The sequence below is a fragment of the Grus americana genome, chromosome 9, assembly GCF_028858705.1.
Source record: "Grus americana isolate bGruAme1 chromosome 9, bGruAme1.mat, whole genome shotgun sequence".
Lineage (NCBI taxonomy): Eukaryota > Metazoa > Chordata > Aves > Gruiformes > Gruidae > Grus > Grus americana.
In genome coordinates, this window is record NC_072860.1 from 404,532 (window position 1) to 431,278 (window position 26,747).

General features: G+C 48.4%; 1 protein-coding gene across 1 annotated transcript; it reads left to right on the top strand.

Annotated features, from left to right (window-relative positions):
* Positions 1-450: 450 nt before the first annotated feature.
* BOK (BCL2 family apoptosis regulator BOK) lies at positions 451-22,973 on the top strand. The gene is made up of 5 exons (XM_054835767.1): positions 451-727; positions 1,603-1,980; positions 5,980-6,108; positions 13,519-13,682; positions 18,490-22,973. Exons 2-5 carry the CDS (start codon positions 1,758-1,760, stop codon positions 18,613-18,615), a joined length of 642 nt encoding a protein of 213 aa, XP_054691742.1. The 5' UTR covers positions 451-727; positions 1,603-1,757; the 3' UTR covers positions 18,616-22,973.
* The last annotated feature ends 3,774 nt before the right edge of the window (positions 22,974-26,747 follow it).

The window sequence follows — 26,747 nt, forward strand, 5'->3', positions numbered from 1 at the left end:
TTTTTTTAACCAGACTACTCCTAGTTTGGGGAGGGATGCAAGCACCACTTGCTTTAACCCCGAGCTGTAGCTCTCTCTGTTAATCACCTCCATCGTTTTGGATCGAACTGGCATGACAAGCCCACTGCTGCAGTATGCCATCCTGCAGTTGCCTGACTCGGCTCCTGTCTGAAAATGCCTGGCCAACATCAACTCTGCAAAAGCCGCTGTGGGAATTCACCAGGAGCAATTCCTATTTCAGCAGTGCATTCATCGCTTTCTCTTCCGTGGGGTAACCTGGTCCAGAAATTATGCTCCTACCCTCACCCCGGAGACGAGTCCCTGAACAAAGCCCCTGCGCGCTCGCAGCAGAACAACAGAGAACCTCCTTAAGAGAGAAGAGAGGGGAGGAGAAAGCGTTGCTCCGGCTTACAGCAACCCCACCTCCCAGTTATTTCATCTTCCTTACAAGGCTAAAGCTAGAAGCTTTCCTCTGCCGCCTGGGTCCCTTAAAAGCAGCAGAGCAAGCCCCGAGGATCCCGGTGGAGTGGAGCCGGGATGCGAGGCTGATGGAGATGGGGAAGGAGGTTCTCCGTGAGCCCTGCGGAGAAGGCTGGTGCTCTCCAGAGAAGTGTGACGGTATCCTATGAATCCTAACCCAAGTGTCCATTGATGCAGATCTTCCAGACAAACATGAAACCAAACCCAAAAAGAAATCACTGAAGGGGACAAAAGTGCAACATGAGAGGTAAATATATTTTTCACTGGGAAAACCAAAAACAACTGGCTTTATTTCATTTGAAAATCATTGTTGTAAGTAGATGTCTAAAACTGGGGACTGAAAAATAAATTTATTAACATCTGAATAAAGACTTTGGTCTGACTTCAACAGCAGCACTGATCTACGGATGAATTCAGGTGTCTCTGAAGAAATTTTGAATTTTTTCTTTAGGCATTCACACCTGAAAACTTTTTTTAAAATCTGCTTTTCTGTTTTGCTCTCTCTTTGCTATTGCTGAACTTTTTCGAGTAGTAGTATGCACGTTGCTTGGGGGGGGCGGGGGGGGAGAAGAGATATAGGGTGGCAGAACCAAAATCTCAACTGAGAATGTTGTAAACTGTCTCCAGTGAGACATTTCAAAGTCTCCCGTCCCCCTGTTCTTGCAATAGTGCCATTTCTTCAGAAAGATCCATGACCTACTGAGCTGGAATGTCTGTTGACATCTGGTTGAGGTTACTGTAGCTGGTATTTGGGATTCAGGGTTTTTTTTTTTTCCCAGTTTAATTGAAACAAGCTGAGATTGTCTACGGATTCTATGAATTGTTTCCATGCTCCGACCATCTAGTCTCTCTGAAGGGTAATTCTGGGACTGTGGAATCTGAATTGGAAAAGAGGAAACACTTTGCTAGTTCAGAACTGCAATGCTGCTGAGGGTCACGCTGCCAGTGAAAGTCAGAGTGGCCGAAAGACAGAAGTTTTCGCCTCTTATCTGTAAGATGCACCGTGACATGTTTTGCAAATACGATACTGCTGACTTTAGCGTAACTGTGAGGTGTAATACTTGGGCTTCTGATTTACAACTTTGCAATGCTAGAGCACTTACAGATGCTTTTATTCAACAGGTAGAATGAAGAACCGGCCTTTTGAGAGTAGCTGCTGGGAGCTGTGACAAACCAAGAGACCAGAGGATTACTACACAGCTCCTGCAGATTCTCACCTAAGGCATCAGGTCAGCCTTCAGCAAGCGTCTGCTGAGGCGTGGGTTCAGCAGCCAAGGATGGAAGTGCTACGCCGTTCCTCAGTCTTTGCTGCAGAGGTGATGGAGGTTTTTGACAGGTCTCCCACTGACAAGGAGCTTGTGTCCCAAGCCAAGGCTCTCTGCAGAGACTACATAAATTCGAGGCTAATTCGAGCGGGTGTCAGCTGGAGCAAACCTGAGTACAACGCACCGGTGCCTGGTGGTAAGCTGGCCGAGGTGTCCACCATACTGCTACGACTAGGTAAGCCCCTGCGAGTATGGGTGGGAACTGAAACCTGTATGGAGAGGTCCTGACCAGACTAAGGTTTCTGGAATTGATGAGTGCCAAGAGGCTTTTCCTGTGGTGATATCGAGGTTTTTCTTCTCTGTTTTGGGCATTTAGATTTGGTTTTGGTGATCTTCCCTAAACAGCTCCTTTACCTGCCTTTCCCTAGTCCTTTGGAGCGCTGTTCAGCACAGTGTTTCTGCAGAGCTACTTTTTTCTGAGGACTTACGACAACTTAAAAGCACGATGCAGTCCAAGAAAGCCCAACAGCAAACTAATTTTATCTGCATAAGACTCCAGCTGTGTAAGTTTTCATAGTAGTTTCAGCAGTCTTTCTCAGCTTGGCATTTTAACAGGTCTTGCAGTGTTTTCTGCAGACGCAGATGACTTGGCTGCCGTGATGCAACCCTAGCTGGCATCTAGCAGAGTACTGCTGCCTCTAAACTCGAGCTTCATCAGTTGCTCACCCAGCTGCAAGGACGTTTAATTTGGGGGCAGTCGCTTAGACCATGTGCGTTGGAAATTTTATAAAAACCGCTTTATCAGTGACAGTGTGTTTAATTTTCCTTTGCCTACCTTAATCATTCAGCAAGACATGAATTTTCTTGCTTTTAGCTGGAGCAAGGAGTTGGCTAACGTTGCCTGGCATACACTACCGGTCGGTGCCCAAACTAGCCAGCCCCCCTCATGGCCAGGTGACTGCAGGGAGAGCGATTTGGAGGTTATGCCTGCACGCTGCTACATGAAGACGTGCTCTGGAGTCGTGCTTGTACCAGGAGAACCCTCTAAATGCTGACAGTTGCTTGGCCTTTTGCTTTAGGTGTTAGCCTCCTGCATGCTCAAGTCGAGCTGTTTGTCTTTTGGGATCTTGACACTCTTATTCTTGGAAGTTGCTTCCAACATCCCGCTTTGCCTGCAGGCTGATATATTAGTTCACATCTGGCTTGGAAACTACCACTAGCATTTGCATTTGATTTAATTACACCAAAGTTCAAGTAAGTCGGGTGAAGTAACCTTTAGCTGGGCCTAACCAACTCGGGACCAGGCTGGTCTTCCCACTTCCCCCCATTTCTTTCTACTTCTGTTTGACATTATCCCAAATTTCTTTTTAAGGCATAGCTGCGTTTCTTTTAACTGCCTTTTTTTTCTTTTTTTCATTCATTCTTTTTCATTTTTCTCTCCTATGCTGGCTTCTATTTTTGTTTTCAGTGGTTGTTTAGTCTTCGAGGTTTTTTTTTTTTTTTTGTTCTGTCAATCTTGCCGCCTCTTTGTCCTCCATTTCTTCTCTGCCTGGGTTGGGGGTTGAGATTTGTTTGCTTTCAACCAGCTCTTCTGTGGGTGGCCAGGAGCATCTTAAAGGGCAAGCAGGTGGCAGACTGGATCTGAAGGCGTCTCCTGGATGACTTTCCTGTTACTTATTCGTGTCCAGATGGAACGATTTGGCTGATAGTCCCAGGATCTTGGCGCCTTCTCTGAGCAAATCTGTTTGGAGAGAGCCATGTGGTACCCATGCGACAAGAAGGGTGAGCAGTCCTCCTTGTTAGGATGAAGAGTTGTTTCCGAACTGTTTGTTCAGAAACGCCACCTGCCACGTGGCCTGTCCCTTTCTTTTCCCCTTTGTGGCTATAAACCAGTACAAGGCCAAGGGGTATCCAGCCACCTGCCAGGAATGGTTAGCTGCTTACTAAGCAGTGCAACAACCCAGATCCATTTTTTTCTCCACGGTAGCGCTGAGAAGCCTCTGGAGATGAGAAGTCAGAGTATTTCCTAGCCCTCTTGCACATGCCAAGAGTCAGATGAACGGGCTGGTGGGCTAGCAGAGGTGCTGGGCACAGGCGATGCGGTTGCAAAGTCCTGGGGAGCGAGAGCTCGTCAGCTCAGTGAGGCTTAGCAGCTAATTTGTGCAATTAATGAGTCAGAGGTGGTAAAACCTAATGGTATGGCCAAATGAGACACCCCAGACCGACCTGCCATATGTGTCAGTGGTGTGGTTTATCTGAACTTGTCTCTGCTCTAGCCAAGTCCCAGGCAAGTGCTCTTTCACCTCCGCACTGAGCTTCTGCATGTGGGAACTGTCACTGCTGCCCTGCTTGTTCCTCCGTGGTTGCTGGAGGAAGGAGAAGCACAGAAATTGCTCTAAATTATGCAAAGTGCACAGTCGGGCATCTGAACATGGACACCGAGGGCTGCCACCAATGTAACGCGCGCTGCTGGAGAGGTCCTGGGGCCCCGGGGGCAGGAGGGAGCCTGTGTGAGCCTGGACTGCTTTTCTTCTCCCTCTGTGAGCCTGGACTGCTTTTCTTCTCCCGATGCTCTTGTCTGCCCTGTGCATTGCTGCAGGGCAGGGCCCACTTTAACAGCGTGTGTGCCTCCAACCCAAACAGGCCCTGATCTCATCTGGGGCCCCCAGGCACTGCTGGCTAAAAGCTGGAACAGTGGCAGGCTACCAAGTGCTGATCCCAGCCTCCCATGCCTCCCTCTTGGCTAACCACGGGCAGGGCTATCCCCGTTTCCTCCCATTTACAGGGAAGCCTGTATGCTCCCTGTGAGGAGAAAACAGCTGTTGAGTAGTGCAAGTAAGGTTTCCTCTTATCAGGGCTGACCATGTGTCGGCAGGGTTTCCTCTTGCCGTCAGATTGTGTGGGACAATCCCACAGGCACAAAGGGCCCGGAGAGCTCGTCTGTGGAATTCTGTAGAGCTGGGCTTTGCCTGTGCTGTGCCGAGTGCAGTTAAATGAATTAAGGATCAGTAGCTAATGACTCTGTAACAAGCTCCTGACTGGGGTGGCATCTTCCTTTTCAGTTCCCCTCTAAACTAAATTTTTGGGAGGATCAGTTGCCCTCTGACTAGGGCAATTCATCTGGGTCTTGCAGTGGGATGTAACACAGCTGTGACAGCTCTGCTCTTTCCCTGGGTGCTCCAGAGCACCCTTGTGCAGGACAAGGACATCTGTGTCCTCCTAAATCTAAACCAAATAGGGACTCCCCATGCACAAAGGGCCTTGGTCCCATGCAATGTCTGCATTGTGTAATGCTGTGCAACCCTCATTAAATAGCTGTGAACCCCTATAGAGAGATAAATCCTTTGGAAACTGGACCTTATTAATTCTACTGCTCAAAAACGGTTTGTTTTACTAGTGAGGAAAAGCTTTACTGCTGTTGCCCAAGCTCCGTAGCTCAAACGTGTGGGAGGAGGTTCTCTGCTTGTCCTTGGTATTTCCGTCTTGGTCTTCAAGCTAGCCTAACACCTCCAACCATTTCCCAGCTGGGGAGAAAACAACGTGGAGGTGAAAGCACATGTCTGTGTGTGTGTCAGGAACCTTGTTGTTGAGGAGTCAGCCAGGCAAATGAACATCTCTTTAACCATTTGGAAAAGAGAAGGAACTCCAGATCGTCACTCAGCACCTGTGCGAGCATAAAATAGCTGAGCTGATAGTCTGCTCAATTAATGTTGTGCAGCTCTGGGTGGATCCTTGGCTTTCATCAGCCTTCAGCATTCTTGAGTCGCTCTTGTCTTGAGGCTTTTTTGTATGAGTCTGATGGGGTGCTGAGAAAGGCCGTATCTCTCAAAACCTTACGTAGATGTACATGCCGCCTTTTCACTTCTGAAGAAAAACGAGATGGCTTTGCTTATCTGAGGCCTGTCTCCTGTGTTGGAGGAAAGGCAGGCAGCCAGCCTGGGAACATCATTTGTATCGGGGATTACTGCAGCCACAGCAGTGGGACAGGGCCACTGCCTGTCCCCACTGCCTTTAGCAGTCCCAGGCGCAGAGGATATGAGGAAAGCAGGGTGCAGGTGGCAGGGGATTGCGTCTAAATGACGCGAAGCACTCTGCTGCCTGTTTAAAATAAGGTGGAGCTGGGTTTAAGCCTCTTTGGCTGGAGGGATACGTGGGGTGGCCCCAGCTGTAACTCCTACACGGTGAGAGCAGGACTTGGTGCTCCGCATGCTGACTCCTGACTGTTTGTTTCCAGGGGATGAGCTGGAATACATTCGCCCCAACGTCTACCGGAATATTGCCCGCCAATTGAACATCTCGCTGCACTCGGAGACGGTGGTGACGGACGCCTTCCTGGCAGTAGCTGCGCAGATTTTCACTGCAGGTACTGTGCCCTGACAGATATGCAGACAGAGCTGGGCAGAAAGGAACGGGATGGAGCCACCTCTCTCGGAGAAGGCATGTTTCTGGGATGGCCTGCAAGGTGGGGCCTGGTTTCTGAAAGGGCTGTGGGCCGTTTGGCAGTGTGCCCCGCTTTAATGATTTAATGAGAACTCCTCTGTGCTCTGTTGTTCTGGCAGTGAAATGCCTTGTTTTATTATATCCTCCTGGCAGGTTCTCGCTCATTCTAGAAGGCATCTCCTGCCCTTCCTCCTTAGGAGGTGGTGTTACCTCATTGCACAGGGAGGTCACTCATTCCAAGCTCCTTTGCTCACCATTGGCAACTGGAGAAGATTCATTACATGGGAGTCTCCCTTGTTCCAGCTTGCACTGCTGATGCTGGGAGCCAGAACCAACTCATCACAAGGGAGTTCCTCTCTTCCTGGCTTCCTTTCTTCCAGCAATAGCCAGAACTGCAATGGAGCCTGCTGCTTCCAGTTGCTGCTTCTCTTTTCTTGTAGTCAGAGAGACAGAGGCCTCGGCCCTCGCGGCTAGCTGTTCCAGACGAGCGAGTGTTTTGAGCTTTCTCACTGCTCAGACGTGAATGTTCATCTGGTTCCATTTGACTGATCCCAGAGATGATTGTTGCAAGCAAACATACGCTCTGTGCTGTGTTCCTGTGAGGGAACCTCAGCTTCCCCTGCCTTTGCGATTGGGAATGCAGTCTGGGGGAATCAAGGGAAGAGAAACCTTTCCCGTAAAGAGATTTATGTCAGGCAAGCCCTGACACATTTGTGGGTTTTCTGCAATGTCTTCTTGTGTTGTCCATGGAAAGGACAGTAGGTGTTAGACACTGGAAACAAACAAATAAAAAAACCCATACCACAAACCAAACAAAACCCCCTCAAAAAACCCCCACAAAACAAAACAAAAAAGGATAGCTGCTTGCTAGCAGCATAGTAGTATGAGAACACTGGATCCAGTGACATTGACACGGGAACTGTCACAGGAGGCAGTGATTCTTGTTACTTTGGGAGTATTTGGCACAGAATAGAAGTCCAGGTGTCTGTTGTACTTTCAAATAGGCTTCCTCACTCAAAACCTTCACAATCAGCTATGCATCTTTACACGTATGAACTGCGTGGGAACCACTGACACCCTGGAGAAGCCCTGTGCTGCGCTCCTGGACTTCGGATCTGAAGTGTGCTGTGGTGGAGAGCACAGATCCTCTCCACAATCACAGCAGATGACAAAATAGATCTCTGAGAGGCACTGCTCAAGCAGCACTCCTGGCAGGTCAAGCAGGGCAGATTTGCCCCCTGGATCAGGGAAACCGAAGCTGTGTCATAGGAAATGGATGGAATTGGATTCTGTAGCTAGAAATGCAGGTGGCACTGGGCTGGCTGGGAGGCTACGTGGGCTCAGAAAGCAAGAGCTGGGCAAGTGTGGCAGGAATGTCTGAGTGCGGCTGTGTTCAAAGTGTAGGTGCCCTGTCTTATCGCTTAGTGCTGAGCTTTACGTGCGTCAAGGCTTACAGAAAAGCGAAGGTCAAGTTTGCAGGCTTGGGTATTTGTATTGCAGGTAAGTAGGTTATCTTATTAGATGACTGTAGCTGACTACATCAGAACTGGCTTACCTCAACAGCTGAAGTGACACAGGGAACTGAGCCAGAAAGGTGGATGGCTGCAGGTGGAGCAGACCGTGCATGCTGCTACGCTGCATGAACGTGATGCTGGGGAGAAAGCCCTGCTGGCCTCTGGGAGTCCTGCTCTCGCCAACGCATATCGAGAGATTCATTGAGAGCTGCGGATTTTTATGTTCTTCAACATCTCGGGCTCAAGCTCTGTTGCTAGTGCTGCCCCTCGTCTGAGGACACCGTGCTGCATAAATGGCTCACAGTTGGCTGGCTACACAGGGGTGGATTCAAACCTTCCTGGTGCTCTATATGTTCCAGTTTTTCTTCTTTCTCATCTCTGCCTCAGAGCAACTAACAGGATAACCCGTGAGCGTGAAGCGGGGGTTGTGTATTCCGTGGCTTTTATCAATTCGTCGTTGTAATTTCTCTTGCTAGAAGGCTGCTGAGTGGCAGAGGGGGAGGGGTTTGCTGATTTTTAACATTCCTGGATCCCAGCTTCAAGTCTCAAGACTCAGCATTTAATGCTAAATCCAGCAAATCACAGTTGGCTGTGGCAGCCAGACATTCATTCCTAATTTTTTCATAGTTCAGAGGAAAGAGGCTCTTATTGAGCAAAGGAAATCAGAGGCTCAAGTGCAGTCTGAGTTTTTGTGCCAGTTACCAACAGCTAAAGCATCTCGGCCTGTTTTTCACTGTCCAGTTTATTAAGAAAACAGCTACAGTCTGACGCTGCAGTGCCTAGACATCCTAGGGAGCCCCGTTAGCCACTCGCAATGCCTTCCCAGCAAGGGAGTGGGGGATTTTGACCCTATCTTTCTGAAGAGGTTTTCTCCTTAATCTTTTACGTGGCCTTCTTCCACACTCTGGTCTGGTTTTGAGTCTTCACACAGTAGCTCTGGCTGTGCTCGCTTCCTGTCCGCACTGCCTACAAGTCTTGATTAAGCACAAGCCCTGGACAGACCTCTCAAGAAGGCAAGACTGAGGGCATCTGACATCCCTGTCGGTCCCACTGCATGGGTACATCGTGCCATATTCAACTTTACAGCGTTGTCTATTCCAGTTATCTTGGGTTTGGCTTTTCTCTGGTGTAGTAAGGACAGCTTGAATCCCAATTACGGCAAGATTAGCAGCTGAGAATACAGGCAGAAAGTGAGCAGGGCAGAGACCATGGTAAGGCTCGAGCTGTATTTTGCTTCCCTGTTTCCATACAACCTGTTAGTTACTCGGGGTGAGGAGAGCCCATCCGTGTGGAGGCTGGCACTGCAGAGCCCTGACCTGCTTTGGATGTTGAAGGATCTGCAGCAGCATCACCTCTGTGACAATACCACCGGTTCTGCTGTGTGATCCAAAGCTGCTCCGCAGCCAGCAGGAGACTTTCCACTGACTTTAACAGGCTTTGGATTGGGGCCTGGCTGAGCTGGCATTTACATTAGCTGTTTAAATAAATCCCAGAAGGAAGGGGTCACTTGGTGGAAAAACAGAAGAAGAAAAGATGATGCATTTTCCTTTCCTAAAGGAAACAGTTTCCTCCAGTTGGTAAGAGCTGCTAGACATGAGGGCGCTCTCAAAGCTTTGATCCTGGTTGTGTGTTGGTTTAGGTGTTCATCAGTTTTTAATCAAGAGTTGGGCTGAAGTGAACCCTGTGCAACAGGGATGCATGGTTAGTGGCTTCTCAGGAGAAAATACTTACCCCTGCAGGAGCAAATGCTGTTAGAAATGCATCCCACTGCTTCCTCATCACTTAGGCTTTATGAGTTGAGCTTCCTCCCTTGTGCACATCCTTCTTGGCTTCTTTCTCTCCGCCAGAGGAAAGTGTATTGTGTCTGGCTGTATTCTCTCAGCTGTTGAAATGTAGCACTTGATCATGTTTCTCTTAGGTCTGATTTGCAAGTTAGGCTTTGATGCTGAGTGGAGCAGAGGGAAGTTTATTTGAGTAACCTTGGATAGTGTGGTGCACAGTCGAGTCTCATGGCTTCTTGAGCTCTCCCCTGGGGGCAGGCAAGCTGGTGTGCAGCAGGAACACTTTCAAGAGCAGTCCTCTCCTGCTAATTCATTTTCCCCTGGGCTCGCCAGTGTTTACATACCTTCGGCTCTGTGACTGGCCTTGAGTCTGCAACTTTTATTTCTTATTTTGTAAAATGCCTTCTAAGCAGCTTTTCATTTTTTCCATGTCCTTTTGTTCCATCTCTGTGAGCAGAAGTTTCAGAGCTTTTTCTGTTTTGATCACTCCTTTCTGGACCAGTTTTCCATTTCCTCTTGTCGTTAGCTCCTGTGCATGCACAGTGGGAAGCTGCGAATAGATTGTCTCGCTTGGTGATGAGTGCCCGTTTCACCCAATGTGGACGGCAGCCAGACCTTTTGAGGAATTTGCAGCAAGACAATGTGTCTTCTCTGCTCATGTGCACTGGCCAGATGCAATTCCAGCTTATGTTGAGGGATGCATCGAGCTAGGGTCACCCTGACCCTGGCCTGGACATCACAGGGGGCAGAGGCACTGCCCTCTCGGTAGATTGTGCTCCTCTACCCCTGCCAAGGGAATCCTTGAGAGAGAAAAGTTAATGGAGCTGGTGTCCTGGAAAGGTGCAGATGGGGGCTGCTGTGTCCTGTTCCCCTGCCCTGCCTGGGGCTGGGCGGCTGCTGGAGCCCTCCTGGGGCAGAGGGACCGGCCACAGGCATGGCCCAGCTCTGGGCCAGAGCAGCTGTTAGAGGTGTCTGCCCTTCCCTTAGGGTCCCCTACAACATCGTGTGCGAACAGGAGTATAAGCTGTGCCTTGCTGTCTCGGGTGAGGAGCCCAGCGGGCTGTTGCCATCTTCTGCCTCCAGCAGTGGCAAAAGGAGTTTCCGTGGAGAGAAATCGGGAGGGGATTTCCTCCTCTCCTGCCCCTGTGGCCCAGCTCCACTGGTAACAGGAAAAGCAGACTGAGAGATTGGTTTGACCCTTATAGCATCCTCTGTAAAGAGGAGAATAATGGGAAGTGACCGCTGAGCCATCACCACGATAAGCATCGGCCAACAACTTGCCCTCTTTCTGCTATCCGTGTGAAAGGGAGAGGGGCTCTGTCCATCTGCTGGGGAAGCGTTCACCTCCTGCAAGTCCTGCAGCAAGTGCCACTAGGCAGCAACCTTGGCAGAGAAGCCCGAGCTGAAGGGCTTTCTCTTCATCCTCCCTGGGAGGAGAGACCTGGACTGACATGGCTCAGAGCAAACTGCTTTCCGTGATAGGGAAATCATGGGTCTATTGAGCCTTTATCATTCAGAGGTTGTGGATACACTTTTTTTCTGTTGGAAATTGAAACTTAGGTTTTAAATGAAGTTAAGACTGCAGCTGTCTTTCTCTACCAGGGTGGCCTCAGCCCCCCATCAGTCTTATTTACTGCCATGTAAATATCTCAAAGCTACTGGACTTGCTTCAGATATTTAAGAAAGAGAGCTGTCAGTAAAAGCTTGGGAATAAGCCAGTGAACTCTTCCCTGGAATTTTGGGTAACTTTGGTTCATGTAACCGAAGATGTAAGGAGCCACATTTCTGCAGGGTTGGAGAACTGTAAAAACTGACTTACACTAAAGCTGAGTGTAAGCCAGCTGCGGCTCTGCTCCAGGACACTGTGGTCAGCAAGAGGTAACCCCTTAAAGCCTCTTTCACTGGGTGCAGAGCTATTGACCTGCAACAGGACAGCCTCTTTCTTGCCAGGAGAAGCCCACTGTCTAGTATTTTCTCATGTGTTTTTATAGCCTCTTCCGGGCTCGTTCTGCTTAGCTGTCATGGTGACACGCAATGTGAGAAAGACAGATAAATAGTGTGAATACCACACAGGCAGTGAACTTCCTGAGTGACAGCTCTGGGGAAGGGACACCGCAGGGCCTACTCAGAAAATAAAATCAGAATAACAGCCAATTTAGCAATATTAATAACTTCCTCTGATCTTGGAGCTAGTGTTGATGAAGGACAGAGTGTCACAGGAGACTCCGAGCTACTGCTGTTACTGTTGCTACAGAGCCTCACAAAAGGATTATCTGTCGATTTTGATCTTGCATCAAAAATGGCTTTTTTGGAACACTGAATGGATTTTCTTCAGTTTAACAAGCCATTCTTGTGGCTGACATTTGAACAGTTTCTCTAAAGTTTAGTACTTTTTTATTAAAAAAAAAAAGCAATTCCTAAAAGTGTGAGTGTGAGGTCCCTTTTGGGGCATTAAGTGGAAGGATCGTGGAGATGCTCTGAAACCTGCACGTGTTGTAAAGGAACGTGGGGAGCTCTACTGCAGTGTGAACGGGCGTGAGGAGTCTGGAGGCCCATCCTGGAGAGGTGGGTTGGAGACCTGGGAGTGCAGTGAAGGAAAGAGGGCAAGCTCTTCACTTAAATTGTATTTAAGGGTTTGCTTTCTCAGCTGATAGATTGCTGAGCACATCCAGTTTCTTGATGGGGTGTTTAACCCCTTCTGGTCCTTAGATCTAGTGACTGAACTAATCTTTCCTCTCTCTCATCTGTTTTCTTTCTTGTTGTAACCCAGCAAGAACACTTTTATATATTTTTAAATACTGAAACTTCACCTGGCTTCTGGCTACATTTGGGAGAGACCTTGGACAGACTCTAATGCTGTAAAATACTTCACAGTATGTTTGTCAGATACTGCTGTTCCAGATAATAAAGAAAGGGGGGGGATTAAACTTCCCACTGGATCCAAAGGAAATCCATGTGCCATTGTCCTGTGGTAGTTCTTCTACATGGGTGCAGAAGGGTTGCATTTCCAGGTCACCGGTCCTGATAAAAGCCTGATGAGGGACTACTGGCTGCAATGTTTAAGCGTGGAGGATTTATACCCAGTGGTGTCGGCAAAGTGTGGGGGAGACCCAGGGAGCTTGGCTGGTACCCAGAACTGGGCTTGAGCGCTTATCGCTAGCACTAACAGGAAGATGACTGCTGCTGGGATAACGTCCATGGAGCATTCGCTGCTGGCAGGTCAGCCTAGCAGGAAGGCTGTTTTCTGGGAGATTAGATAGCTGACTGACACTCCGTCCCTGCACTGTCTTCAGTGGGATAGCATATGCAGTGTTAAGTATTGCAGGCAGAGCGGCCAAACTCTTGAAGCTACCTGGTTTTCCGGTGGCAACTGAGATGTACTCCTTACATCAAGGAGGAGGCCGACCCTCTTGGCCCTGTAGCTTTGCCTCCCTTTTTTGCTCTTGTGTCGTGATAGAACTGACTGAAGATGCTTATCTCATGTGCTTTGTGTGTCACATTGGAACAGTCTCCTCTGATCGACAGTTGGACTTGATGGTCTTAGAGGTCTTTTCCAACCTTAAAGATTCTATGATTCTATGATCTAGAAAAAACCCAGGAATGCTCTTAAGGGTATTTAAAAGTTGTGCTGGTGACGAAAACCCCAGGATGCTCAAGCTCTTTGAATTCAATCACCTCCTGTGCAGCATGTGCATGGCTGAAAGATAATGGCAATATAAACCATGGTGGTGCACATCTTCCCTATGTTGATGATGCCTTTGGGCTGCTTTCTCCAAAGCTGTGCACCCAGTGCTGAGATGGGGTCAAATCATGCCCAGGTCGGTTCATTTAATTCTGCTCCTCCAGGTGGGGAGTTTTCCCCAACCCTGGTTCCCTAGTATTTCTTTTCCCCTTGGTGGAGAGCATGCAAAACTGTGGCTGCACCTGAACTCAGAGCTGCGTGGGCACACGTAATGAAGGAGAGCTGTTTCCCTTGATCATTCAAGACTGAGCTATGTGTGCATATGTAAATCTGAATGACTTTTCTTCTTTCTGTAGGCATCACGTGGGGCAAGGTGGTGTCTCTCTATGCTGTGGCAGCTGGGCTGGCGGTGGACTGCGTGCGGCATGCACAGCCAGCCATGGTTCACACCATCGTAGACTGCCTGGGAGAGTTTGTCCGCAAGACTTTGGTGACATGGCTGAAGAGGAGAGGAGGCTGGGTAAGAGATGCTATCTGATCAAGCTTGCTTCCGCACATGCAGACCAGAAAATAGCTCCGTTTAATTAAAGTGAGAGTGCCCCCACTGCAACTTTATGCAGAAAAACATTGAATGAGGTTCTCTTCCACAGCCCTGTGGCCACCACCGTCCTACTGACACTTACGCTAGACTCCATACAGCTCTGTTACTGCCTCGTGGTTCCGTCCTTGACAACATCAGCTATTCTGGTCCTCAGTTTCCTGCGTAGCTGTGCCAGACTAATTCAATCCTGACCCACTAGTGCTTCTTCTGTTCCTGACCTGAACATCTCTGGAGCTGCCAGCCAGTTGTAGCTGGAGACTGTAAATAGGGGTCATTCTCTTGGGCAGCTGTTTTCTAGAAACTGAATAAACGGGCCTGCCAACTTATTTCCTCTTTCATCTGCCCCACAATTCCCCAAGTCAGAGTATATTAATATGACTTCCCACCATGAGGAATTTTAGAAAACTTGGTAGTTTGTGCCATTCCCTGACCTGACCCTGATGATGCTCCATGAATAACATGTGATGTAGCTCAAATCGTAGCACACTTATGCTTTGAAGGGCACTTGTAACACCTGTCGACAGTCGGAGGGCTCGCGGCTCTGGCACTGGCCTGCCCTGAAGCTGTGGGTAAGGCACGGTGCTGCTCTGCATTGACGTGGGGCTCCATATCATATGGCTTTAAGCATCTGATTTCTTTGGTTCTCTCTATACCCAACAGGAAATGGAGTGCTCCTGTGGAGGATGATTCAGAGTAAGAACTTTACTTCAGTGCTGTGGAATAGCTAGGTGCCTTTCTAGTGACCTCCCTAGGAGGCTGAGATGGCTGGTTGGCCATGTTAGCGGTTGGCAGCTTGGTTACGTACGTACCAGGGTCTCTGTGCGGGGCTGGCAGGGATACAGACACTCCTTGGAGTGATACAGCCAACAGCACTTTGGGGTACTGCCTGGCAGATGCTGCCTGGAGCTAAATATTGCCATATGATACCACTGAGCTCATGGGACATCTTGTTCCCAAGGCACGCAGTCTTTCCAGACCAAGCCGCAGTGGCAAATCCCCTCCTTTGCAAGAGGTGATATTTATTGCTGAGCCGTTGGGAAGTAGTCAGGCTCCCCAGCCCACACAGACCTGGAGAGAGGGGGATGGCTTTTTCGAAACTGAGCATTGCTCCTCTGTGCTGAGACTTCCCAAATGTGCCTGTAGCTGATTCGGTCACCTAGTTTCTTGTGGAGTGAAGGCACCTTTTTGATGGATGGCAACTGGAAAAGTAGTGCTGTTCTCATTTTGGATCTCTTGCATTTACTAAGTGTCATTGCCACCTTAAATCATCTCTGCCCTTTCTAAAACTGTGTGACCTTGAGGCCAGCTGGGTCAGGGAACTGTTTGGTTGGGCTGAAAAGTAACCTTTGATTTGAATGCCCTCATCTGTTTCATTTTGCGTCCACACAAATAATTGTGCCAAGGTAGGTGATGAGGATATCCTGGGAAAGCGACTGATTAAGCAGCACTGTCCCTGCCCGTAAAATCCCTGCCTCAGTATCATTTGAGGCTTGCTTTAACGGGGTAATCTCTAGAGCTTGTTGAGATGTATTCTGTGAAGCAATCTTTCCTTTGGAAAAAATCCCGTTTCATTAAAATTGAAATGTTGCGTAGGAATGTGTCTCCTCCTAGTCTCCAACTAATTTTTTTTTCTTTGTTTTGGTAAAATATGCATATTCTGATAAGTTAGCATCTTGCTTTAATTTTTATCTTACATTATTAGAGTTCAAAACAGGGTGTTTTGATACTTCCAAATGGATATTTTTGGAAAGTTTGTTGCGTAGCAAACAGGCCACAAAACCCATCCCCTGACCAGAAGTGGTTCCTTGCAGCTGAGGCGATAAGCCCTGACCACTGCTAGCTCCTCCTGCCGATCATCCCTCTTTGGATGGCCGGTTCGTTGCTATCAGAGTTGCCGAAACTTACGCTGCTTGTGCTCGGTTTCTGGCCCTAAGAAAGGGAAGCCAGTCTGACTGCCCCAGCTCAAGCAAAACAACTGTAAAAGCTGCCGGGTTGTGCTGATTACAGCCTGTCTCCAGCACCCTTATTGGCAATTTTGGGCTGAAACAAGGAGGTATTTTCCCTCTAGAAATGAGTGGTTCCTTCAGTCTGGGGAAAGGCTGCTAATCATCTTGCCATCTTGTGCTGTGCTTCCCTGAATGTTCTTCCTCTTGATCTAGGCACTGCAGCGTGAAATTTCCCAGCCTTGTTCACAAATGGGCCAGACGAAACAGCTCTGTAGTGGGGATCCCTTTCATCTGCTGCCTGACCTAGCTGGTGCTTGGTTTGTCTTGGCCTGGAGTTCTTGTTCCCCCTGTGCACGTGGCCCCCATCTCTTACGCATCGCCTCAGGTTGAGCCTGCCAAGAGGAACCACCGTGCTCCGAGCTGTTTCTGAAAAGCCACCGTGGAGACCTTGGAAAGGCATTTGAAAGTCTCCGCTCAGCAGCAGGTTCCCATGCTGCTTCCATAGGGTGGAGAAAGCCCCTACCCCCCGCAAAGCCCAAACTAAACCAAACGTCTTAGGAGAAACCAGAAATGTTTAACCCTTTGAGGCATCATCTCTCCCTGGGGAGAGTTTGCAGCCTCCGTAGTGGCTTTACAGTAGAAGAGAAAGATTTATTTATTTTTTTTTAGCAGCTGTTACATGCGTTTGCTACAAAGACAAGCATGCAACTTGAACTTGTTTGAATAATTAACAGGGGGAGATCAAACTGCCATTGCAACAGTTTATCAGTGCCTCACAAGACTCAAAGACCTGTTTTATTAAGTGGCTTTGAAATTTTCAATTCCATTGCCTTATCAGGTATGCTTTATTTGGTTAACATATTTGGATAACAATAGCTAAGGCAATTGTTAAACAGCTGAGCAATTTTGTTTATCTAAGCAAGCACCATACAGATTTGTAAGTGCTTCTGACTGCAGCTCCTCTTGATTAGCCGCAGTGAGGTCATTGCTTTTGGTAGGGCACAACACAGCTGTAAGGAGTTCACACTTTCTCATCTGGGAGTTAACCCTCTGCAGCTATAACCAACCTGGTGTGCATATTTGGGCTTTGTACTGGTTCACCTGAGACACTAAAGCCCTTGAGAGCTTAGGTTTCGTATTGATCAGCTACCCCAACATCTGCATACATGTTCAGGCAGGTACCTGAATGTCATGACTTCTCTTGACTAGAGAGACAGCTTGACACAACTGTGTTTAAATCTGACACCGTGCCATTCCCTAAAATTGGACAGGCTGAATCAGTTCAGACTTTTTTCAAATGCAAATAGGGTGAATTTGCTATGCCATCACTGAAAGCATTTAGGCAGACACATTTTACTTTCCTCCGCAATACAGATAAAGTACCTATAACCACCCGTACTACATCGCAGCATCTTCCGTTAGGTGCTGTCTTGGCTGCTTGCTACGTCTGCTTGTGCTTGTGTAGCTATAGGCAGCAACATTTCCACACCTTGGTGTTCAGCCTCAGGAGCACTCCACGTGCTGATTCAGCTTCCTCCTGTCATCCTGTTTCTTCCCATCCTTGAGTGCCTGTATTCATTCCTCCTGCAATCTCCACTTGTCAGTTATTCGTGGGCTCAGCGTCTCCTAATGCTCCCCGGAGAGCAGCGGTGCGGGGTGATTCAGCGTGCCAGCCTTTCAGACTTCCTTGTGAGAGAGGAACTGCTGGAGCTGCGTGGGAGGCTGTTGAGGCTGCTGCTCTCGACAGACCTTTGGTCTGTAGATGATGGTGGAGTCGGTTAGTGCAGCTAAGCTTGTGAAGGAAAAGCTTTTGAGGCTGAGGGATATTTGCCCTCCTTGTGACCCGATTCTTGCTCACATTTGCCACCCAAAAGCCGTTTCTGAAAACCGCATCAAGTTGATGTGCTGTCGGTGCTCCCTGTGTTACAGAACTACAGTCCACATCTCCTCGTGCTAGGCTCAAGTTTAACCACAAACTCAATTATATTGTTGGCAGAACTTTAATTTGTTTCCCCCTCCATAAGATACAATTTTCTATCTACCTCTGTCCTGTTCACTTTACCCTCCAGATATTTTCCACCTTCTCCTCCCAGTGCCAGCTGAGATCCTGTCTTCATGAATTTGCTGCATTGTTGTTGGTTTTTATTCATTGCAGGCCAGCTTCTATTCTTGTTAATACTTGAAACTAGCTGCCCAAGCGATCTTTAAATCTGGCCCACGCGTCTGGGAGGCATCTCTGCCAGCATACGTATTTCAACAAACAAAGCTTGCATTGCTTTAGATTTAAATTGGGGGTTGGCTTGCTTGAATGAGTTCCAAATAAAACATTAAGGCAAGAGAAAAAGTGCAAGCGACTTGAGCTGATATTAAACAGGCCAACCTCTGGGAAGCATCTTGCTTTGCAGAAAAGGATGAGAATGCTGATATTGCCAAGGCTTCCTAGCTCTTTTGAAAAGGGGAAGAAAGTTTCTTTTATTTAGCTATTCAAAATGGAAAATGCTTCACAATCTTCCTGTAGCATTTCTTTCCCCAGGGGTGGCTGAAAAGGGGGATACTTCACCTTGTTGATGCAGAATGAAGAACGTGTATTTTGCAGAGCTCTTGATTTAATAACCGGCAACGTGTGGAAGTGTCAGAGCGAGCACTCGTGGCTGCTGACGGTGTGGCGAAGTGGTGCTGCAGCAGTGGTGCCGCGGGGCGTGGGGCCGGGAGAGGCGGCAGTGGTGGCTGTTGCGGTTCTGGGCATCTCTCTCTGATGATCTCTGTTTCCTCCTCATTAGGCAGACATCACAAAATGCGTGGTGAATACTGACCCCAGCCTTCGCTCCCACTGGCTCGTGGCCGCTGTTTGCAGCTTTGGTCACTTCCTCAAGGCTATCTTCTTTGTCCTGCTGCCCGAGAGATGAATCGGAGTCGCCAAGTGCAGCCCCCCTACCCCATCTCCTTCCCCGCTCCAGAAGCAGTGGTAATGGCAATCTCTGAAGAGGACGAAGAGAAGAACCGAGACAAACAAAAGGCTTGTTCTCCTCTCCCTTCAGCTGGGAGCAGATGATCAACCACAGTCTCCTTTTTTTTTTTTTTTTTTTTTTTTTTTGCGCAGCCACAGGAGCCTCTCTCACCATTAATCCTTTCAAGAGTTTCGTTTCCCCGGGTGACTCGTGTGTGTGGCCCGGTCATTGCCAGTCCCTGGGCACGCTGACTGCAGCTGTGTGCAGTGTGGGCTGTCAGACCTCTGTTCCTCATGGCTGTGTTGCATGCTTATCCTAGTGCCAGGCAGAGGGGAGGAGGAAGGGGAGATTGTTTGAAATGGGATAGAAAATAGGAGAGGGGGAGAGTCCCTCCTTTGCTCTGTGTTATTCCCCTTTCGGTCCTCAGGCTCGCCTTGCGTCAGTTCTTGTTACATTTGTACTTAAACTCCATCTCCTTCTTGTACTTAACCCTGACTCGGTGGGCTCTGCCCACAGCGCGGTGGAGGGCATAATGCAGCTGTGGGTTTTTAGCGTGATAAAACCAGACGTCCTGTCGTCGGATGCTTCTCCCCGACACGTCTTGGAAATCAGAGTGAGCGGCTGCGCGAGGGCAGGACTAGAGGGCAGGTGCATGTGGTGAAGTTTGCAAGTGTATTTCGTTGACCCCTCTTACTGCACTCACACGAGAGCGAGGGGCAACACCTTCAAGCGACAACTCGGGACTGAACTTCATAATGAAGAAAAATGTTTTCTCCACTGAGATTTCGTCAGAGCTAAGCATGTAAGTAGGAAAGGCTGGGGGGCATGGGCAGGAATTAGGGGAACAGTAAATGAACTGTCTGATGTTGTGAAGGGGGAAAGCTGTGTCAAAAGTAACTGATTTATGTGTCTCCTTTAATGTCTTCAGAAGTACAATTCGCAGTCGTCTTTGTGGCAAACAATAAAAGAAAATAGGTGGTGTTCCAGTATTGCCAAGGGTATTTCATTTATTTCCAGAGTTTAAAATTCCAAAAAAGGCCAGAGCAATGCAGAGACAAACACTCAGGCCATGCTAAAAATACTTCAGTTTTTCCCCTGCTAGAACGTGTTAACATGTTAAAACTACAACTCGCCCGGTTCATGCTAGGAATTTAACCCACGTTGTTACCGTGTCAGAAGCGTGCTGTTCTCACCCGCCGAAGTGGGGCCTCGCCACTGTCGGCAGGGGAAGGCTGTGCAGCCTCTTCTCCGCCAAAGCCGCTCGGGAGACGCCCTGCTCCGTGTCTTGCTCCCAAGAGCGTGGCATCACAGAAAAACACTCTTCTGGATTAAGAACATGTGGCATTACAGGAGTTTTTGCTGGGTTTTTGTTTTGTTTTTTCCAGATTTCCCTCCCATGCCCAGTGTTTAGAGGGGCTTTACCATTTCCATCCAGAAGTTACAAATGGGTTTGAGAATAAAGCAAAGCCTTTACTTTTTGGTTATATCTGTGTGACAGGTTTCTGCTAGCAGTTAGGAGTGCTGTGCTGTTGGTCAGACCGACAGAACCACCGGCAGAGGATATGGAAGTGGTTATACCCTTGCCCAGTCCAGCTTTTAACTGGGCTAGCCTTTGGCACTTCTGCTGATGACTTGACACGTGGGTACCGGACTCAGCTTTACCTGGACTACTACACCCGCAGTGAAGGGTCCGTTACCGGCTCACTCTCCTAGTATTTTTTCAGTAGTAATGTGGAGCAAAACCCCTTAAAAGCCAATGTCCCCCATCCCCAGTCCCCCAACAAAAAAACTCACCGAGAAGGAGAAAGCCTCCCGGTTCATATGGAAGCTGCGTGCTGCTTTTGGCAGCATCTCGCAGACTTTGGCTACGCTCTTAAAAGTTGGGTGGAGGTTATACCGATGAAGTTCCCAGTGTGGATGCAGCTGATGGTACCCTGAGGTTGGTGCATATTTGTGTGTGTGTAAAGCTTGCAGCAGTTCCCCAAATAAAACTAAATTGCCAAAGGAATAGGTTTTGGGGGTTTTTTTGTTGGTTTTTTTTTTTCTTCTTCTTCCTGACATAATTATATTGGCATTAGGGGTTTTGCTGACACCTCTCCCACTTTGGATTTTCTTCCTTAAATTTCTTGATAGATCAGACTATGGAAACTTAGACCAGGTATAGCGTGCATGGTGAACTAAGCTAACCGCGCTTTGAGCAGCGCAGAGAGGATCCCCTCTGATCTGCCACGCACACAGTAAAAGCAGGGTAAGTTCATCGCAGGGGGATGCAGCTTCATTGTCTTAAAGGAGCTTATGAAAAACTAGCCTGGGTTTCTGGAAATACCCCGGTTGTGCGCAGACTTTGACTCGGAGAGTTTCACAGCTCGTGCAGTCCAGCTTGCCTTATCGTGCCTAGTGTTTGATGAAGTGGATGTGAGGTAATGGTGCTAGCGGTCCAACACTGGCGCTGTCAAGACCTTTCTCAATTTAGATGCTGTTTGGAAATGTAATACTTAAGGCTATGACTGCTTTTTCAGTAAACAAGTGATATCAGAAGGACTATTAAGGGACATAAAGAGTTAAATTCACCAATTAAGTGGGTTTAATGAAAAGATAATGATAAGCCAAGTAAAGCAGCATTGCTGGAAAGGAATGTGTGTGGGTGGGAAGGGGCTTAGAGAGGCAGGCAGACAAAGACTCTGTCTGGAAACTGCTGATAAGGTGGTGAAGCTCCCCACAAACAGGTTTCAGACTTCTCTGGCTTTTGTCTGCCTTCTTGCATTTGCTAGTCCCCACAACGTACATCCCGGAGCGGAACGGTGTGCTGCTGTTCTACTTGGTGTTAATCCGGGATGAATCTTTTACCGTGCTCACTCCTCCTGCAGTAACCACATCGGCACCCGTCTTGCTACCAAAATAAACAGCACACAGGATCGCGCGCACCGCTGTGCGTTTGGGAAACAACAGTCTTGAGCCTGATTCAGCCAAATATTTGTGTTGCGTTCAGTTTTAGTTGTACTATTTAGGCATTTCGGAGCACTTATGGAGGTCCTCTACAATCTCAGCAGTTCTGTGACTCTGTGATTTTTCTTTTCCCTCTTCTCTTGTGGCCAGTCCTACCTGATGGAACACATCAGGGTCGGTTGTTTATCACCACAGTAAACATTTTCCTTTGATATGATTGGTGAAAGTCCTAGGAGTGTGTCTAATTTATTTAGCTGTTAACCAAGAACATACGTGCCAAGGTTAGTACTATTACACTTCTTCATATTGAAGCCAGGTGGTTGTTCCTCTTCCAGCATCAAAACCTGAAACCCCCAAACTAGCCATCCCACGTTTTCCCCCCAATGTTTCCAATTAGCTGCTTGAGAAAATTTGCTTGTAGCGAAAGTTGCTTTTTTTTATTAAGCTGTTTTGCTCACATTGAATGTTCTGACTGAGACTTACCTACGCACGACGTGCCCTGAGGGGTTGCTCCACGTCTGCAGTCACCTTTCAGTCCACTGCCCAGTTTCATTCCCTTTTGCTGAAGGGCAGCAGTCACCAACGGCAGGGACAGACCCTCTTTTAGCGCCGGGAAACGCGGCTGCCATTCACCCCGTCAGGCAGCAGTCACTCGGCACATGTAAAACCCAGCCAAGCCTTGCGGTGGCACCGGGACGGCTGGGGACACGGGGGAAGGTGTGGCGCTGGCAGTGGGGCCGGCTGGAGATGTGGGAGATGCCCCCGGGAGGAGGGAGAAAGGGTTGGAGATGGGGAAATGGCGTCTTAAGTATTTTAGTAGATGCAGAGTATTTTGCAGACAGGAGCGGCTGTGCGTTATTACAGCAGGGAATGTCAAGGTCAGCGAGTTGAGCCTGGAGGAACCTGAGCTTCAGCACTGCTTTGTTCACAGAAGAACTTGCTCCAGTAAGGTTTATGCCACCCCCTCTGGCGCCGTCTTCGTTCTCAGTTTCTTTGTAATAGACCTACGTTCAGTCAACGGAAATACTTGCTTTATCAAAAAGGTAGGGAGCAGAAAAGCCGTCTTGGCGTGGGTACTTCGATGACGAGCGTTTGAGCAACGCTTGTCGTGTCCTAGACATGACATTGCTTCAACTGCGGCCTTACTTATACCTTGCCCTTGTCAAACACTGGCGGTAGCTTCACCTTCTTCAAAGCAACTAGAGAGACTGAAGTGGTCTCAGTCTCGGACCAGATGTCACTTGTGTTCCTGCATTGCTTTTTCTCCTGTAAATGGAAAGAAAACAATCTGTGAAGCCCTTAATTTATCAGACTTGCGTCTGTATTATATACTGAAGCACAGAACAATAGCGTCAGCGAGTGACATTGAGGTTTCCTGGAAAATTGCAATATCAAACTTCCTCATTTTCAAACGTGTTGTTTAGACCCTGAGAAAAAGCTCTATTTTTTTTTTATTCTCCTTTTAATGTGCAAAGTCTGCAAGTGGGGGTTTTTTGTGCACAGTTAAACTACATATGAAGCAGGTTTCAAGTCCCTTAGGCGGCTTTCTGAAAAGATCAGGCCCCTAAGGCATTCCGACGGCTTTGCCAAGAGCCGTCTTGATGTGGCTCTCGTCAACATGTGTCTCCTTGAATTTCTTTACTGTTGTTGTTTTTTTAAATCTAGTATTTCTAATTTTTATAGGCATACATTTGCCACAGATTAATTATTCTCTTAGGGCAACATGAAAACAATGCATGCTACTAAATTAAAGACAAGAAAACAGTAATTTAATGTACTGCTGGCAGAATCCATAAATTTCTTCGATGCGAGTGGTTTGACAGATGGAGTTTAAATACTCCCTCAGAAAAGCCTGTAACCTCTTTAACTCTAAATATTTTGACCCACTGGGATTACAAGCCCCTAGCACAGCTAAACAGACCCATCCTTGGTTGAACTTTACACCGTCACCCAGGACCTGGAAGTGCATTGCACGTTCAAGCAGAGTCTGTGGGAAATAGAGTGCTCCCGGGTCAATCACACGACATGCAGTCCATGTCCAGGCAAGGTCAGATGAAAAAAAAAAAAAAAAAAAAAAAAAAAGCAGCTTCCTCCCTCACAGGAGGGGAAAAAAAAAAAAAGTGTTGGGAAGGGAATTTTCAGCTTCCTTACAAGCATATTTCAGAGCTTTAGCTAAAAGAAACTCCATCACTGCAGGAAGACTTGATGGTCCATCTCTACTCATGCCAGATACTGAACTGTGAAGCTAAAGCTCAGAAAAAAGCACTGAAGAGATCAATCCCTTGTTGTTTAAAGCTTCCACCTCTGGCCCTATCTCATGACCTTCGCTCATGCGTTTGTTCAGCTCTGTGCTGAAGCGAGATAAGGTGTGGTTTCTGACTGCAGAACACCCCATTCCTTGCCGGAACATGGCTCGCGCTGGGCTTCAGTCAACCGGAGGGCAACTGGTTTGGACTTTGGAGGCCTGTGGGCAGTGCCAAGTTCCTTCGTCGTCACTACCCTGATGGGAACCGAGAGGACTGTCCCCTTGGCAGGATCAGGCCCTGCAACAGCTCGCTCCATCCCGCAGCACAAGGTCCTCCCTTGCAGTACCTCGCCTGACTTTGTTAGGCAGGAGCTGGAGTTCCCACAGCTGGTCCCTGCGATGCAGGTCCATTCTCCCGATGGTCTGTGATACCGTCCAGGTAACATGAAGCGACCTGGAGGCTGAACTCGAAGCCCTCTCAGCATCAGGGAGGCACTGTTTTGCCCCTAACCTGGAGACGCGAGTCAGGAGCTGCGACGGGGACTGTTTGTTCTTGTTTCCCACCAGCACTGAGCCTGGATTTTCTGGTAATCTAAGAAGGGGAGTTAAAAAACCAACCCACAAGCCTTATAATTTGATCTCCTTGGCACTTCAAAAGAAAAATTAAATCACCGATAAGCTGCTAGAACATACTTTGCTCTCAGTTCCTCAGCCAGGCGACAACCAGGCTGCCCTTCCTAAGCCTGGCCAAGCTTCTGCCAGCAAAAATCCCTTGTCTGTGCTGTTGGGCTTTCCCTCTCAATGCTTCGAGTGTAGGTTTGCTGCCCGAGCTCCTGGGGAAAGGCGTCTGACCCCCTGGCCGTCTGACCCAGCAGGTTGTTTTGTCTCCCAGAGAAGACAACCCTTGGGTGGTGTACTGACCAGCTGCGTACCCGCGGCGATGGCCCCGTTGCCCGGAGTATTTTCCCTTTTATTAGGGCCAATAGGATGCATTTATACAGGGTGGAAAAGGAGAAGGCATGGCTGGCCATTGAAAGGGAGCAAACCACCCCAAAAGTGCTGTGCTGTGTTCAGAGCCTCTCCTGCCCGCTGGAAGGGTTTGGGTACGCGCCGCTGTTTCCCGTTGGTACTCGCCGGGCTGGTGCGTGCTGTAAGCCTGTAATTTGTGGCTAATGGTAGATCACTGGAGGTTGGGAAAAGATGCTTTGAATATCTGTGCCCTTGGGTTTTATGGCTTAACTGGCGAAGGAGAACAGCACTACTGAAAGTACTTACACGTTCGATATAACATTTTGTCTCTGAGGGAGAGCAATGGATTCACAAAGTGAAGCCAAGGCTGTATATTATTACAAGCAATAAACCTCCTGGAGTCTGCAGCTAGCTAGATCTAAATTATGAGACACCCTTCCCAAACCCTGCAGCACATCAGTGGGAAGACTGGAAAAATTGTACAGCAGCTTTGCTTACATTTAAGCAGGTTTCTTTTTGGTTTTTGGTTTGTTTTTTTTTTTAAAGAAAAAAGCAGCAGCTCGTAGAATGCCCTGTGTTATTTTGACATTGCATTCACAGACCTGAGGTTTGCTGTCGGGGTGACGACTGGTTGGAGTGAGGAAGCTGCTGAATGGGACCTCTCTGTGTTATGCACGTTAATTTCTGCTACAGTGAGCTGCTGTGAAATAGTTCTGTGTCTGGTGCTGTGAAGGCTACGGAAGGTGAGGTAGAAGTCACGATAATATTGCTGCTGGACGGGACAGCCCGGCCTCCAAAGAGATGGGCTCAGGAGATGCTCTGTACTGGGGGATGTTTTCAAGGCAGCCTTCAAACCCGGCCAGGCGCTCTGCAAGCTGCCAAGCTCGCCAGGGTAAGGCGTCGTGGTAAGAGCGCGAGCAAGAGTGGGCTTGAGCCTGAGGTCATGCTTGTGGCCGGCGAGGTTCAGCGCCGGGGCGGGAGGGAAGGGCGCTGGCGTCCATCGAGGGGGATTGACGTGTGATGTCGCCGTCCCTCCACACGGGCTGTGAGTCTCCATGCTGCCAAGGACTCAGGGTGGTGTGAACTTGCCCTCTTAGGCTGGAAAATGTTCAACTGGTGGGAGTGAATGCTCGAGTCTGCTTTCTAGCAATTTCCAAAGTGGAGGAGAGCTGGGCTGGGGTTCACAGCGTTCAGCCTTGAGCTTAGCATGCGCTGTCAGTCTGCCCTTAGCAGAAAGGTTGCCCTGTCCATCTCAGCTCTTGTTTCAGAACTGGAGCTGGAGGAGCAGGAGGACAGAACCACCCGGGTGACGGGTAAGGGCACGGCAGCTCCCTGAGTGATGAGGAGGAGGCAGCTTGGCCCTTCGTATCGTTGTACCCGTCACACCAAGGGGCTGTTTGTATTTGCTGCCTCCTGGGTCAAACACAGCTCCAGGGCCTAGCAGAAACAAAGTCTTGGGGACACCGGGAGCCTGAACTGACAACGTGCTAAGATTAATTTGCAGTTACTGAAATCAGCCCGTTTAGGAGTTCATAAAGTGTACAGCGCTGAAGGAAAGGAGAAGGGAAAGCTGTAAGGAGAGCAGTGTGATCCAGGAGCGTCCATGGACTCACAATGTACTTTCCAAAACCCAGTTATCTTGCGAAGATAGCTTCTTACTAAGAAGAATTTGTTGACTGCATATATTTATGTCTGCAGACATAAAAATTTCAATCAGCCCCTCTTTTGAAGAGATGAAGAGCAGCTGAGAAAACATTTGCCCTTTTTCAAAGACCTTTATTTACGTTGGGATCAGAGTGATTCAGCACGGAGGCACCAGCCCGGGGCTGGAGGCAACGCACACTTTCCTTGGAGATGGAGTTGAGGATTATATCAAAAGTGGAATTTAATCCTGCTGTCTTTCACTTAAAAGATTTAGCAAAGTGCCTCC